The 16,684-nt window shown below is 44.4% G+C and overlaps 1 protein-coding gene across 8 annotated transcripts; it reads left to right on the top strand.

The window, feature by feature from the left end:
- The first annotated feature begins 379 nt into the window (after positions 1 to 379).
- LOC108699859 (P2Y purinoceptor 4) lies at positions 380 to 16,091 on the top strand. Of its 8 annotated transcripts, XM_041575324.1 has the most exons (5): positions 380 to 879; positions 8,106 to 8,372; positions 9,554 to 9,849; positions 13,415 to 13,465; positions 14,135 to 16,091. In XM_041575324.1, the coding sequence occupies exon 5, from the start codon at positions 14,165 to 14,167 to the stop codon at positions 15,239 to 15,241; it is 1,077 nt and encodes a 358-aa protein (XP_041431258.1). In that variant the 5' UTR covers positions 380 to 879; positions 8,106 to 8,372; positions 9,554 to 9,849; positions 13,415 to 13,465; positions 14,135 to 14,164; the 3' UTR covers positions 15,242 to 16,091. The 8 variants fall into 8 exon arrangements, with proteins under 8 accessions (XP_041431258.1, XP_041431256.1, XP_041431259.1 ...); XM_041575322.1 differs by lacking the exon at positions 13,415 to 13,465 and having other exon boundaries at positions 9,554 to 10,659; XM_018232489.2 differs by lacking the exon at positions 13,415 to 13,465 and having other exon boundaries at positions 381 to 879.
- The last annotated feature ends 593 nt before the right edge of the window (positions 16,092 to 16,684 follow it).

Here is a 16,684-nt window from a genome sequence, read left to right as displayed (position 1 = left end):
ATTTGGCAGTTCATCTGGTTTTTATGCAACCAAAACTTGCCTCCAAGCCTGGAATTAAAAAATAAGCCCCTGCTTTGAGGCCAATGGGAGCAACATCCAAGGGGTTGGAGAGCAACATGTTGCTCACAAGCTACTGGTTGGGGATCACTGCTGTAAGGGAAACAGCAAGTCAGGGAGTGGATTATATGTGCTCAGATTGCAATAGGCAGGGGCAGTTAACCCCCAGGGGGCCCAATCAGTTACACAGGAAAAAATGCTTCTATTTGATGAATAACTTACCTGCCCATTGCATTGCTATACAGAATCAAGCACAGCCTGCATCAAGCCTCCCCGATTACAAGCCAGCACTGTACCTTGTGTATTTCATAGGCATCATAGATAATATGTTAACACAGGAGGATCTATCAGCATTGCCAATGCAGCTGCACTGCTGGGGTCCCTGGGGGCAGGGAGACCACTCTATAGAGGTAAGTGCATAACTGTGGGGCTGGGTTACACACAGATGCAAGCTTTCTCTTTAAAGCAGGCTTTCCCAGGTGACTGCTGGGACTTAGTCTGGTGCAGAATTCCCTTGGGTACCCATCTGCAGTGTGTGCAGGGAGTTCCACGATGGTGCAGGTGTCCCAGTAATGCCAAAAATGTGACTGTGATTTGCATAAGAATGAGAGGGAATGAGCCTGTGGCAGGGAGTTGAGAGAAACCTCGGTCACACCCAGCCTGATACTACCTGTTCCCCTCCCCCTGCTATAGAAAAGCCTCAGCAGGTGAGCCTGCACTTCACTCTACTCTGCAGCAGCGAGCGGGACACTGGCACCTCCACCCCCTGAGACTGGCACCTGCTGGGGGTCTCAGCCTGAACCTGGCATGCACACGGCACAGGTAGGAAACTCTAATTCCCACTACAGCAGCAGGTGTGCCAGGGCTGCCCGTACCACAGTATTCTCTATGCCAGGCAAGGGCTGGGTCACTGCCTATATGAGGTCAGGGAAGCAACTGCCCCTTTACTGGGGCCCTCCTGTTATTCATGGGCTGCCACATTTGGCCACAATCACATGGTACTTAGTTTCTTTCTTGGCAAAGTGCCTCTCAATAATGAATTTGCCTCCACCTGCCCCCTCTTCCAGTATCTGGGGGTTAAACCCTGACTTACCCTGCTGTGTGTTAGTACAACAAAGGGTATTAAACCATGGGTGGGGGCATTAACCATTCACATGTCTCACATATTGTATGAATGGTTAGACTGGATTTCCATCTCTAGAGCAGGAAGTCCCCTTGCCCTCTAACATGCCATAGAGAAACATGAGTGATTGGGAGATGCGGGCATGTTGTCCATACATCTGGGTACTTGTGGCCTATAGTCTCTTTTGAATTTCCTCATGTGTGAACCATGCATCATTAGTTGTATTACTAGAATTGGGACTATAAGGGCTCTTACTCACGAGCGTTTTTACCTGCGCTCCCCTGTGTTCCGTTTTTCGGCGTTCAGCCGCAGGGGAGCGCAGGAATAGATGCATTTCATTTTTTCAAATGGGGCTGTACTCACACAGGCGCATGTAGGCGCCGAACGCAGGAAAAATGCAGCATGTTGCGTCTCAACCTGCGCTCGGCGCCTACGAGTACAGCCCCATTTGAAAAAATGAAATGCGTCTATTCCTGCGCTCCCCTGCGGCTGAACGCCGAAAAACGGAACGCAGGGGAGCGCAGGTAAAAATGCTCGTGAGTAAGAGCCCTTAAGAAAGAAACCTTCACTTACTGGTTCCTCATTTGTGTAGACAGATGAAAAATATGAGTTCAGAATCTGCGCTTTACAGGTTAAAAGGTTTTGCGAGGAAGGGGAAGAAATGCCACCTAAAGTTACAAAACCCTAAACTAGAAATGGCAGGGCTAAACATTAAATTCTGTACTGCCAATGTCTGCAGTATAAAACATTTTAGGACAAGATCAGATGCTTTTAAGACTTTAGAAAAGTGTGAAGCAGATGTGATATTTATTCAGGAGATAAATCTGAAATATACAGCGCAAAAAGGGACTGGCAAAAGGGCCCATCTTTCTGGTCCATTGCTGAGGAACCAGCAGGAGGGTAGCCATCCTTTTTGGTGGTAGAGTTAAGATAGTGGTCAAGCGCCTTGTAGAGATCAAGGTCGGAAGATGTTTGATGCTTGATGCCATAATAGATGGGGTTTCCTTCCACCTAATCAATGAATATGGGCCACACATGGCTGCAGAGAGAAAAGATCTTCTTTTTGACATCAAGCAAGCAATATCCTGCACATCAATGCATGTAATCCTTGCTGGTGACTTTAATTTGGCACTGGGTCAGGGGGACAGAACTGGCAGATACAACAAATATGAGGGGGCGTATCTCAGTAACATTGTATCCCAGGCTGGTTTGGTAGATGTTGCCTCATTTGGGGGGCGCAAGGCTAGACCTATTATTGTAGTAATAGAAGCAGTCGGTTGGACATGGCTTTTGTCAAAAAGAATTTCTCAAATGTGAAAGAGACGGTAGTTGACTTTTCAGACCATTTGGCTTTGTCCTTTACCTATGGCACCTCCGATTCTCCTAAGATGGGGAGAGGCCTCGGAGACTGGGGATTGGCATATTGACAGAAGAATCCACTAAGGTTTCCTTTCAGAGGCTCTTCTCAGATCTGCTCTCCAAGGTAGAGTTCTGTGACTCAGTTGCAGAGCGGTGGGAAGTGGCAAAAAAAAATGTTTCTGGTCCTTCTTTAGATCCCTGTCTGTAAAAAGGGAGGGTTCCAAGCAATGGCAGTACCAGTCATTGGCAGGAAGAGGCTGGAGTCCTGTATTTTGGCCGGGGTGGTAGGGGAAGAAATTGCTCGACTCAAGTCCCAGATGAAGCAGTGTCAGTATAGTCACTGCTTCATCTGGGAGAGTTTTGGACAAGGATAGAATGAAGGCTTTCTTAGAGGCAACCCCATCTCCTGATGCAAGTAATTTGGACTTTTCCCCTTTGGTAGCAGACTTTACTGAGGAGGAGGTGCAGCAGGCAGTTGATAACCTGGGATGTAAGAAATTTCCAGGTCCTGATTGGCTAACTGGGAAGTTTTATAAGTCATTTAAAGAAAATCTGGTCCCAGTACTAACAAAGGTGTTTAATGACTGTCTACAGAATGGCCTGACTACATTCATGCAGTACTCCTCTTTAATCCTGCTATCAAAGGGGAAAGATACAGCACATATTGAGAACTGGAGGCCAATTGCCCTTCTTAATACAGAAAGAAAGATTCTCGCACGGATCCTTTTCGTTCGGTTATTATTATTTTCAGAAACTTTATTGTCCATGTGTCAGTTTTGCACGGTGCAAGGGTGGAGCATTCTTGGGGCAGTCCTCACAGTGAGAGAGGCACTAGAGACATGCAAAGCTCAAAAACTGGGGACATTTTTTTTATGTCTGGAACAGGCAAAAGCCTTTGATCGGGTGAATCACAAGTACCTATGGGCATGGGCGGATTTTCATTAAGGCTAGGGAAGGCTAAGCCTCCCAAACCTATTTGACATTTAAAACTAAAGAAAACCTGCTCTGTTGCTGACTGCCACTGGCCCTTTAAACAGCACTAGAAAGCTCCTGTCCTGCCTCTAGAGACGGATGCTGTAGTAACCAGCTGCACACTGATTGGCTCTTACTGCTTGCAGCTTGCCCAATCAGAGCACAGCTGTCTTTACAGACATTAAAATTATCCAATCAGCTACAGAAGTAGGCGGGGCTCAGGAAACTTTACACACAGGAGGCACCATCCAATGTAAAGACTGATGAGAGGGACCTGCACGGTGTGCAGCGTCGGACTGGCCCACCTGGATACCGGGAAAAATCCCGGTGGGCCCCAGTCCTTGTGGGCCCCCACGACCACAATAATGTATTTTTTGTCAGTGCTGCGCTCCGGTTTTGCGCAATCCTCCCCAGCAATGGGCCCCACAGCACTGCCATTACTACTCCTACTGGGCCCCTTGCCCAGTACCGAACTGGCAAAGCTGCTCCCTGATTTTGCGCGCTGTGCTCCGGTTGGATGGTGGTTGCTATGCGCATCATCACGTATTAGCTGTGCCTGCCTATGCGACATTGCGCCTGATGATGACATCACGGACTAGCCGGCGTCCTTCACGTGGGGGAGGAGAGAGTTGCGACGTGCATCAGAGTGCGAGCGGTACTGCTGCCATACTGCTCCAGGTTCCTGGCTACATCATTTGCTTTTTTCTTGTCAAGTTGGGCTGGTGATGACTATTGCAGCAGCAGTCGGACAGTCCTCTTCTCCCTGTCTCCTCTGCCAGTCCAGGAGAATAAACTACATTCAGTGCTGGACTGGTGAGCAATGATCTAATGGGGGCGGAAGGGGGGGGGTTGGGGGACATGGACTATGAACTATGTTGGCCTTAATTAGCCCCATAATCCACATGGACTTTTTTTTTTTTTTTTTTTAATCTGACCATCTCCTGTAGTCACTGTCAATCTCCAGTCTTTGCCAGTAGTTGCTTCATATATCTATCTCTGGTTGAAGCTGATATATGAATTATTTTATTGGGACTGGGATGGGAATGGTTAAAGTAAAAATGATAAAATAAATGAAATAAAAATGATAAAATAAATGAAATGCTCAATGATTGTTTTACTTGCTTAATTCAGTATAACATGAATTTTTAAATCAATGAATGAATTACCAATTGATTAAATAGAATACAATTCATAAAGCTGATGGAGTACTGGTGTTTATAAAATGTGTATAATATAGTTTTCCTACTTTATTTGCAAATGGCCTGCCTTTCAAGCTTCAGTTGTGTGGACTTTGCATACCAGGTGTTATCATATTTTGATCAGTCGCTGCCCATTGAGCTTACAATCTAAAGTCCCTATTTTATTCACATCAGTTCCTGCCTCGGTGAGCTTACAATGTAAGGTCCCTATCACATACTATCAGAAGGCCCTATAAAATACCTATCAGAAATTTAACCTGCAGCAGTGGATATGGTTCTTCACATTGAGAACAGTGAGGTTGGGGAATGCAGAAGATGTTGTGATTTTGTGCTGATTCTGTTAATGCCTTTAAGAAGGGCTTGGATGGTGATCTATAGTTAGTTGTATGTTTATAAATTTATGCAATCCATTTATGCCAACACTCGTATATATTAAATATACGTTTATTTGGGCAATTGTATGCTTGCTACCGATTTTGCTTGATGATAAAAATGTTTACAGTGGTATGCATTTTCTTTTTTTTCCCCCTTGTTGGCTTTCGTGAGTATATGGAGGGGCCCTTCAGATCAGGTTCTCTGGTGGGCCCCAGGTGCCCCAGTCCGACACTGACGGTGTGCTACATACTAAGAGAATATTTATAGTGATTTCCAGAACACTGACAGGTACAATATACATTCTGAGGTCACCTACAGCAGCTGCTGTTCCAGTCCCTGTCACCCTTGTGCTAGTGATGGATTAAACCGTTCCTTTTTTATGGTTTTCTTTTTAGTTTTTCTTACAATTCTATTGGTTTGTTCATTATATATTAGTTCATGTGGAGCCCCCATACAAATATATTATCCTGATACGTCCTGAGGATCATGTACATAAAATATGTCATGTTTACTGTTTTTCCTGAGGATATTATATATATAATTAGCACTTCATTTTTCTTCATATAGGTTCTGATGGTATAACTGATGAAATTGGTACTTGGCATTTATCCTGACCTGTTTACAGGGCCCGATTTCTAGTTGCGGCGCCGAGGCCTCCTGGTCCTAGTGCCTGCCGATTGTGTGCACCCACTGTAGCGATGGGCGCAGGGGAAATCGGTGTTCCCTATGTGGCATGCTGCCCCTAGAATTTCGCTCCCCTAGACCCGGGCCTTTGTGGCCTCGCCACAAATCCGGGCCTGCCTGTTTATTAAGAATTTATTATAATTGAAATTCCCATTAAATAAGTGGGAGGAGGTAGGACATTTGTACATAAGCAGAGAATCTAATATTAGCTTTAAGTAAGCCAGTGTATGTCCATCTTTATATCAGGAAAAAAAGAGAAAGAGCTGACCCATGTAACTGCACCCTCCCATCCACGACATCCGAAATGGTTAAATTAAAACATAACTTTTAATACAACGTTAAAACCAATATCCAGTGTGCAACTTTAAAATATCAGTTGGCAGCAGGAGGCTGATCGACCAGGCAAATAGGTGGGTTCAATTGGTTATATGCTGTTGCACTTATATAACATACTAATAATCGACTGATGAATTGAGAGCTGCGGAACTTCACTCTTTGTGTGTAGTCGCTGGCAACGTCACACAGAGGATACCACTTACAGAGCCAACCCTTTCACGTACTTCGAGATCCCTCCCATAGAGTGGTTAGATAGGCGTACTTGTGTCGTTTATGCCGGTGACCCAAGGCCATTATCGTAACACAATGTTCAGTAGAGTACAGTGTGCCTCAGGCACATCAAAGCCTAGATTTGCTACTAATGCTGGCCCTCGGATCCAAAAGAGCCTCCAACCCCTTCACCCACAGCGAGTTCCCTTCCGATCCGTGAGAAAAGCTTGTCGTGGATGGGAGGTTGCAGTTACATGGGTCAGCTCTTTCTCTTCTCTTTTTTTTTTTTTTTTTTTTACATATGTTTAACTATTTGACCCTGCACACCATCCCCTGTGTTTGATGGTTGATGCTCCCCAATATCTAACTCTTATGTCCATCTTTAGCCTACCCAAACAATAAAATCACCCTCCGCCTATGCCTATGGGCTGTTTTGTCAAAGTACAGTTTTCCAGGTAAGTTTATCAGTTGGGCCTTGTAGTCAGTCCCTTGAATTAGTCGCCTATGCGGATGATGTTACGATAGTAGTCTCAAAGCCTGAGGAGGTGAGAGAAGTGTCTCGGTGCATCAGAAGTTACTCAGAGGCCTCAGGTTCTCTGGTCAACTATGAAAAGTCAGAAGCTCTTTGGAGTTTAGAAGGTGAGCCCAGTTTTAGGATGAGTGGGTTCCCCACAGCCCCTATGCAGGTTAAGATCTTGGGCATCAAATTTGGGAGGGGTGACAATGCTAGGCAAAACTGGGAAGAGAAGATAGATACCGGAATGGCAAAAGTTCAGCAAAGGAAATCATGGCGGCTGACCTATAGGGAAAGGGTGAACCTGATCAAGACTTTTCTGCTCCCTTTGTTTTTGTTTGTCTCTTATGTGTTTCCCAGTTAAAAGGGGCGGCACAGTCTTACAGAGGAGAAAGAGAGGGTTAAGGATGATAAGTCCGGTGGCCTTCTTTGGTGCCATATTCTTAAAGTTTAACTTTGGGAATCTGGCCCAAAGCACAGACTGTCTGTGGGAGTGCTGCATCAGGAGCTGGGCATTGCCTCTAATCAAAGACTGGATACAGGGCGGCAGGGCTAAAGAGGTCCGGGTCAGATTTCCCATCACACATCTCCCATGCATTAAAGCAGATGAGGAGATGGGAGATCAGGGCGCCAGAAATCTCTTCTTGGTCTAGGAAACAGTTGTATGAGAAAATCTTGGGAGACCTTTTTTGTTGTCCCTTTGGCTCTGAGGGACTGTACCAGCAGCTTAATGGATGAGTGCATCAAGTACTTAAACTGCCCTAGACTGCCCCCCAAATTGTTTGATAATGCTTGGCTCTCCTTGCAGGGTAAACTCTTTGTTAGGGGTAACATGAAGCACCTGAATATAGACATCAGGGAGTGCCCCTGGGGGTGTGCATTTGAGGAAACCTCAGAGCACTTTCTGGTTGATTGCCCCATTTCTGGAGAGTTATATAGGTGGGTGCTGGGAGTCCTGGGAATCTATAGGAGATGTGCCAATAATTATAGTGAAAGAGCCTATGGGACAGTGAGTAAGAGACACTCGTACAATAGTGAGACCCTGTTTATTGTGTTTTCTGCTGTGCAATATCATTTATGGCTGATGCGCTGTAAGAAGTCTCTGAGAAATGAGAGTGGCACAATAGATCCAACTATCAGGAAAATCCTAAGGGAAATTTTGTTTATTAAACTCAATGAGGTGAACCGCAAGAAAGAGAATGTAAATCTATGGGTTAATTTGGATTATACTTAAAGTGTGTTGATCACTGTAATGAAAGTAATATTCTTGTGACAGTACTGTATGAAGTCTGAACTTATTGTAAATATGGGGAGGCCTTGGAATGGAACTGACATGGAGTACAGGCCAGCAGTGATTCCAGCCAGAACCAGCAGAGGGAGCCCATGAGCCTGAAAGTGCTGCAGAGGGATTGTGCTGCAAAACCAACATGGCTGCTGGAAAGGCTGGAGGGCCAGCAGAGCTGGAGGAGGACTGCAAACTACTGGAAGAATCTATTGCTGAGGAAACTTGAGGGGGAATGAAGGTGCTGTACCTGCAGACAAGGTAAAACATTCTATTTTTTGGGGTTCCAGAGTGCTAGAGACTTTGCTAAACTGAAAATAGATTCAGCCCCCCTAAAGCAGCACAAGGGGGATCGTGTGTTGGTCTCTGATACAATCATTAAGACCATTAAAGCTATGGGAAGTCTGCAGAAGAGGAAGGTGGAACTGAATAGCACATTAATGAGACAGATGGAAAGCACTGGCCTTGCTAGTGGGGAATCCAGAGCCCAGGGCATAAAGACAATGGTCCACTTAAATAAAGAGCTGGAGGAGCTGGAACAGGACATTGCTGGGACTATGGCCATTATCAAGCCCTGGGAAGACTTCTACCAGAATAAAGGCCGCTTTGGGACAGTGAGTGGATGGACACAAGTGACTTCTCAGACTGTTAAACAAATGATCCTGGACTTGAACCCTGAGCTAACTGAGCCCCCTAATGGCAGAACAGACTCTGGGCTTGAACCCCATGTTTCTGAGAGTATGAGTGTAAGCTGTGTGGCGAGTGGCAGTGGGGGAAGGACATGAGTGGACGGTGCCAGTGGAATGGATGAGATTGGGGGAAGAAGGCACAGAGTGAGTGCAGGCTGTTGGATGAGCATGTGTGAATGGGGGGAATCCAGTAATGCACCCCAATATTGGCTGCTCACAGTGTCCAGGGGAGGAAAAAACTCTTCACTAAACAGGGACAGCAAAGTGGCACTTTGGAAGGTTAAATTTTCAAAAGGTGGAATGTTGTGAGAATCAGGTGGGATGGGGAGAAGTTTCCTGGGACAAGATTTATTTGCCGCAATTTAATCAAACAGTCCATGGGCTTCACACCAGATTGCATTTATGCCTTTGTAACTGCGTGTGATGTTGAATATGATGTCAGTTTCAAGCTCTCTCAAGGGCTGGAGAAATTCTGGGCACTGTATGAGGAGAAGAAGGGAGTGCAGAAATGGGAGGGGTTTAGAGCTATTCCAATAACCAGGCCATAGACAAAGGTGGTGACTATCCTCTTTAAGAATGAATCTATCCCCCTGGAGGATATTATGGTCTTACTGGGGAGGCAGTGCAGGGTGCTGTCCCCACTCACTCGTATTTACAATGAGGAGCAGTTCTGGGTGGCTGGGTACAGGGCACAAGTCAGGTTGGAGGTGCAGAATAATGTCCCTAAACATCTCCCAAACTCTTTCTTCATAGGCAAGGAGAGAGGCTCCTGTTTCTACCCTGGGCAACCTCGCCAGTGCTTCAGGTGCGGCTCCAAACCACATCTGGCCAGTGACTGTGAGATGAAAGTGTGTGCGCTGTGTGGGGCCCAGGGCCACGTCAGCAAAGAGTGCAGCAAGATCCAGTGTAACCTGTGTGGTACCTTGGGCCACACACACCGTGAATGCCCAGATGCCTGGCATAATATCACCAAGGCTTTCCCACGGTAGAGGAGGAACTCTTCCAGCTAGTAACGGAGCAGGGAAGGACAGAGAAGCCAATGGAATCAGGTAATGATGCAGAAGCAGGAGAAGTGAGGGAAGGAGATAGGGAGGAAAGTCAGAAAGACAAAGCAGAGAGTTCCCCCAAGAGAATGCACCCCAAAGTTAAGGCAAGTTGGGAGAAGCAAGAGGGTTGGTAGGAAAGGCAGGGAAGAAGGCTGGGAAGGTCCTTTTTGACAACAGCATTAAGCTGTCCAACAGATACAGTATGTGCTACTGCTACTCCATGGTAAGAGCTGGGGGGAAGTGGCAGAAGAGGAGGAGGAGATGAGAAGGATGGAAAGGAAGGAACAGGAAAGGCAAAATGCAAAAGAAAGGGGGATGAAAGGGAGAAAAAGTAGGAAGATCAGGAGCAACAAGAAGTTAAGGGAAAGTAAAGGAAAGTCACGCTAACAATCTACAACCCCAGGAAGAGGCAATAACTGAAGAACTTCTTTTCCTGGAAGAAGATGGAGATTTTCAAGAAATTAGAGTGAAGAGATACAGTGGGGAAGGGGAAGATGTTCAGGGCAAATCCCTTAAAGCCTCAGAAAGTCTGAGGTGCAGGTGCTTCTAATGTTGGGTAATTAATCAGCATTTAAGGTTCATGTGATGTGAGACATCACTGGGAAAGTATAAAGCACAGTAACTGTCACTGTATAGAGAAGTTTGTGAATTCCTCTCCGTCACAGCAGCTCACACTCACGGTCCTCCCATACTTGGTGTTGTATGGTATCAGCTCTCAGCATCGAGGAACCAGCAGTTTTAGGAAGTGTAGCTTCTGTAGCTGTTGATTGGTATAAGAGATGTACGATACAGACTCTCCATATAAGAGCTAAGGTAAGTGGGGTAATTTTCCACTAAGCTGTGCTTCCATAACTGTAATGGTGTTAGGCAAGAGGGTACAGGAAAAGGGGCTGTGACTTTGTGTGTGTGTGTGTAGTAAGGCATAGTGGGGAATCAGGATTGTTTGTGTAGTAATACAAGATGGTATCAGGGTAAGGGCTCTGGGCAACTTGTTTCAATGCCATTTACACCTCAAGGCATTGATAGGGTCATGCGACCATATGCAAGGTGCTGCTCATGTGATTTGCTTGGTGGAAGCTCTGGTTATTTTGGTGTGGCCGAAACATGGCTGAATGAGTCGCATGACTGGGCAGTAAATATCAGTGGCTATACTTTGTTTCGGAGGGATAGAGGCAATAGAAAAGGAGGAGGGGTATGTCTGTATGTTAGGCAGGATTTAAAAGCTCATATAAAGGAGGAGGTTATGTTAGAAAATGAGGGGGCAGAAGTCATATGGGTGGAGTTCTTCACCAATTGTAAAGAATCCAGCAAATTAATTGTAGGCGTATGCTATAGACCCCCTAATGTAAGTGAGGAGGAAGAGACAAAGCTCCTAATGCAAATAGAAAAGGCTGCTAGTTTAGGTAAAGTAATGATAATGGGGGATTTTAATTACCTGATATTGACTGGAGCAACGGTACTGCTAGATCAGTTAATGGGAACAAGTTTATAAACTTATTGCACAACATTTTTTAGCACAGGTTGTTGAGGAACCTACCAGAAAAAATGCTATTCTTGATTTAGTGATCTCAAATGACCCAGAACTTATAGCAAATGTGCAAGTCATTGAACCCCTGGGTAATAGTGACCATAATGTTATATCTTTTAATGTCTGGTGCAAAAAACAAAAAAATATACTGGGGCAACAAAAACCATGAATTTTGGAAAAGCTAATTTTAGTGCCTTGAGGGCTGCCCTACAGAGCATTGATTGGGGCATTAGGTTTTCAGCTAAAAACACAGAACAGAAATGGTTGTCCTTTAAAATGATATTAAATCATTACTGTTCTCAATTTATTCCCTTAAGGACTAAACGTAGAAGCTCTAAGAATCATCCTGTGTGGCTTAATACAGAAGTAAAGAAGTTAATGGGAAAGAAGAGAAAGGCATTTAAAAACTACAAATCTGTAGGGACAGAAGCTGCATTAATGAATATAAACACTGTAATAAATGTTGTAAATCAGCAATCCGGAAGGCTAAGAAAAGAAATGAAGAGTTAATCGTGGTGGAGGTGAAAACTAACCCTAAAAAGTTTTTTAAATATATTAATAGTAAAAAGATGCAGGTTGAGAGTGTTGCTCCCTTAAATAATGGTACCAGTATGGTTGTAACAGATACAGATAAGGCAAATGTGTTAAATCAGTTCTTTTCTTCAGTGTATACAATAGAGGAGTCTGGGTTCAGAGGCTCACTTAATAACTGCATGAATGGTTCAGCTCAATCTAGTCAGTGGCTGACTCAGGATATGATTCAAAAAGCTTTAATACAAATTAATGTAAACAAGGCTCCAGGGCCTGATGGCATACACCCCCTGGTTCTAAGAGAGCTTAGTTCAGTTTTAGACCAGCCCTTATTTCTGATTTTCTCAGATTCACTGTCATCTGGTATGGTGCCTATGGATTGGAGAAAAGCTGATGTTATTCCAATATTTAAAAAGGGATTACGATCACAGCCTGGCAATTATAGGCCAGTAAGCTTGACATCTGTGGTAGGCAAATTATTTGAAGGCTTGTTAAGGGATCACATTCAAAATTTTGTCCTAATGAATGGCATTATGAGCAACAATCAGCATGGCTTTATGAAGGATAGGTCATGTCAGACGAATTTGATTGCATTTTATGATTCTGGACAGTGGGGGGGGCAGTAGATGTGATCTATTTGGATTTTGCCAAAGCGTTTGATACTGTGCCCCACAAACGACTGCTTTCTAAACTAAGGTCTGTTGGGCTTAATGAAGGCTTTTGCACGTGGATAGGAAACTGGCTACAGGATCGGGTACAGAGGGTGGTTGTTAATGGGACATTCTCTACTTGGAGTAAGGTTCTTAGTGGGGTCCCCCAGGGCTCAGTATTGGGTCCACTTTTATTTAACTTGTTCATTAATGACTTAGGGGAGGGTGTTGTAAGTAATGTATCAGTGTTTGCAGATGACACAAAATTATCCAGCCCAATTAATTCCATCCAGGATGTGGCATCCTTGCAACATGATCTTGACAAACTGGCAATCTGGGCAGCTAAGTGGCAAATGAGATTCAATGTTGATAAATGTAAAGTCATGCACCTGGGATGTAAAAATATCCAAGCCACTTATACCCTTAATGGGACTGCACTAGGCAAATCCATTAAGGAAAAGGACCTTGGAGTCCTTGTAGATGATAAACTTGGCTGTAGCAAGCAATGCCAGTCAGCAGCATCAAGGGCAAATAAGGTCTTGAGCTGTATTAAAAGGGGCATAGAGTCAAGGGAGGAGGGGGTCATTCTTCCACTGTATAGAGCACTTGTAAGGCCCCATCTAGAATATGCCGTACAGTTTTGGTCTCCATCACTCAAACAGGACATTTTTTTATTAGAGAGGGTACAGAGAAGGGCAACTAAGCTGGTAAAAGGTATTGAAAATCTTAGCTATGAGGAAAGACTGGCCAAATTGGGGATGTTCATGCTGGAGAAGAGGCGCTTAAGGGGTGATATGATGACTATGTATAAATATATAAGGGGATCATATAATAATCTCTCTAATGCTTTATTTACCAGTAGGTCTTTCCATCTGACATGAGGTCACCCATTCCGATTAGAAGAAAAGAGGTTCCGCCTAAATATTTGGAAGGGGTTTTTTAGAGTGAGAGCTGTGAAGATGTGGAATTCTCTCCCTGAATCAGTTGTACAGGCTGATACATTAGATAGCTTTAAGAAGGGGTTGGATGGCTTTTTAGCAAGTAAGGGAATACAGGGTTATGGGAAATAGCTCCTAGTCCAAGTTGATCCAGGGACTAGTCCGATTGCCATTTTGGAGTCAGGAAGGAATTTTTCCCCCTCTAAGGCAAATTGGAGAGGCTTCAGATGGGTTTTTTGCCTTCCTCTGGATCAACTGGCAGATAGGTAGTTAATAAAAAAAAAAAAAAAAGGTTGAACTCGATGGACATGTGTCTTTTTTCAACCTTACTTACTATGTTATTTTATAGGACAACAATGTTCTCCATCCAGGGGTGATTACCATACAAAACTATAAGCCCTGGACAGCTGCAGGACAGTGGGCAGGTGACTTCTTTGGATACGTATTTTCTATCATTAGGCACTGAGGCTACCAGCTGCTTCTGTCAAGAAATGACTGGTGTAATAAGACTTATGGTGCCTTTATAGGAGATCCAACCTACAGATCTGATGGAAATGTTAGTGATCAGTATTGAGGCAGGTTGGGCACTCTTGCAGCTTGTGAATTGAAGGAGAGTGACTTTGTGACTTTCATTCTCCTAGGGTTCTCTACATACTTGAAGCCACGATTGTATGGTCATGTTGAACATGTCGGAAAATACTACCACACAATGCAAAGGCTACACGCACCCCCATTTCTTCCATGTTGTCCTGAGCTTCATCTTCTCCATTGGGTTCCTGATGAACTGCATCAGTCTGTGGATCTTCTGGTTCCGTATCAAGCAATGGAATCCCTCCATCATCCTCCAGTTCAACTTGGCCATTTCCGATGCCATCCTCTCCCCATTGGCCCCACTCTTTGTTATGTACACATCCACTGACCACTGGCGTTTTGGGAACCCGCTGTGCAAGATGACAGCGTTCTTACTCAGCACTCACATGTACGGGGGGATCTATCTCCTCACCCTCATCGCTCTCCACCGATACTTTACCATCGTCCATCATCAAAAGAGGCACGTGTGGGGGAGAAAGCCCTTCATCTCCAAACTTTGCCTAGTGGTCTGGGGCTGCCTCTTCCTCCAGGGGCTTCCGTTCTTTTTTGTTTTGAACACATCTGATATTGCTGGAGCCACAAAATGTCTCAATATCCACCAATCGGAAAATGTGGTCCTGTACTTCATCTGGAACTGGCTGATAATGATCATTGGACTCATGGTTCCTTTTCTGGTAACAATTGTGTGCTACGGCCTCCTATGCCAGTACTTTCTCAATGCCAACACCATCAAACCATTGACTCAAACCATGATATCCAAGTCCATCCTGACCATAGGCATCTCCCTGGCCATATTTGTCCTTTGTTACATCCCTGTTCACCTAACAAGAACAGTGCTTGTCACTGCCAAGCTCTTTGCCCCAGAGTCTTGCCCTCTGCTGGAAAGAACAGAGCAAGCCTATGGCTTCACGTGGCTTCTGTCCACATTAAACTGCTGCATGGACCCCATACTCTACTGCTTTGCCTCCAAGCGATTCAGGAGAATAATCAGCAAGTGGTTCTTCTCTCTTCCCTGTGCTAAGAATCATAGGCCAATCACCGAGGGTAGTGGTCAGCAGGAAGGTTCAGCATTGGATGGGCAAGATAAGAGGACCCCAATGACTAACACCCTTGATGAAGATAAAGTAAAGGATTCAAATTCTGGTTCTGTTCTGTGAACTTCATTATGTCCATGCCATTGGCCATGCAATATATAGGCATCTTTGTATGGGTTTATTGCCCCCCCCCAAGTATTTATCTAGGTACAGAGATCTGGGTATATTCCTGCTCCTGGGAGCTCTGTACTTTGAGGTACTGGATTCATGTACCCAGGAGGAGATGGAGCTAAAACAAAGTGGCCGAAATTATATCACAAGTGGACCTTAAGTTTTAAAGAAGATTCTGATATGTATCTGGTGGGTTATACACAGAGGAGGCTGAGAACAGATGTTATAAAAATATACAAAAGGAGAAGTAACACTCTGCTGCAGTAATTGCCACTATTTGCAAGGTGTGGCCCCGGAAAGTAGAGTGTGAAGCAACTGATCACAGAGATATCAAATGACTGGCAGTGTGAGTGCTGTATGTCCTGTAGCCATAGCTCAAAATCAGCCTGACGCTGCCACCTAGTGACAGGTACTGAGAATGACACTGCTTTATACAAACAGGGACCTCTATACCAAGGGAGCTACAGAAGTCCTTCCTACTGGCCAACTAGGGCTGACATAATAAGCTTCAGAGCCACTCAAATCACTTCTCAGCTCAAGAAAATGAAGCCTAGGTAGCCCTGTACATATCACATACCTGTATATACTGTATGTACAATGTCACATATACAGTACATACACTAGGCTTACTGCTTCTACCCAGACCAGGCAGGCACATCAGTTTTGACTGGGACAGACTAGAGCAGGGGTGCCCATACTTTAGTAATGTGAGGTCTACTTTTAGTGATGTTGTCCCATTATGATCTACATCCATAATAGCATTGTTAGCATTTTGTATTACTTAAATATTATATTGATTTATGGGAAAAGTTATATTGCTATATTTAAGAATTTAATCATTTTATAATGTATTATTACTGGGGTATTATGATAAATATCTGAATGAAAAGTATAAAACAGAAGGGTGATTTAGACAAGCAGTTTGTTGACAGAGTCTTGAGATCTACTGATCACCAGCTAAAGGTCTACTGGTAGATCCCGATCTACCTATTGGGCACCCCTGGACTAGAGTGTGCCTTCTGCTTTGGCTATGGGCATGTAGCAAAGGGATACCTGCAGAGAACTTGGCAGTGCTGAGTAGGCGCCTGCCAAAGCTCATCTTTCTGTACTACAGCGTGCTGCTTCTTCTCAGATACGGCCTCCCCCAAAGGTTTATTGCCTTAAAATTTTGTTGGAAGGCCAAAAACTTTCCTCTAGAAGAGTAATGGCAGTTTATAAGGGGAGGGACTAAAGACTAATGGCAGCTTACAGGGGTAACAGCCAAAGGAGAATATCATTGCTTTCATTTTCTAATACAAACTTGATTTTACTTGTTTCCTAATTCTTCCCTGATTTCCTATAAGCTCTATCTCTTACACACGGATACAACAACTTCTTGTTTTGTCTGTATCAGTT

The sequence above is a fragment of the Xenopus laevis genome, chromosome 8S, assembly GCF_017654675.1.
Source record: "Xenopus laevis strain J_2021 chromosome 8S, Xenopus_laevis_v10.1, whole genome shotgun sequence".
In the NCBI taxonomy this organism is placed as follows: Eukaryota; Metazoa; Chordata; class Amphibia; order Anura; family Pipidae; genus Xenopus; species Xenopus laevis.
This window is presented reverse-complemented; position numbering and strand designations above follow the sequence as displayed.

Excerpts from the sequence above, each read along its gene's own strand:
- LOC108699859 (XM_041575325.1), top strand. The coding sequence starts at position 14,165 with ATGGTCATGTTGAACATGTCGGAAAATACTACCACACAATGCAAAGGC.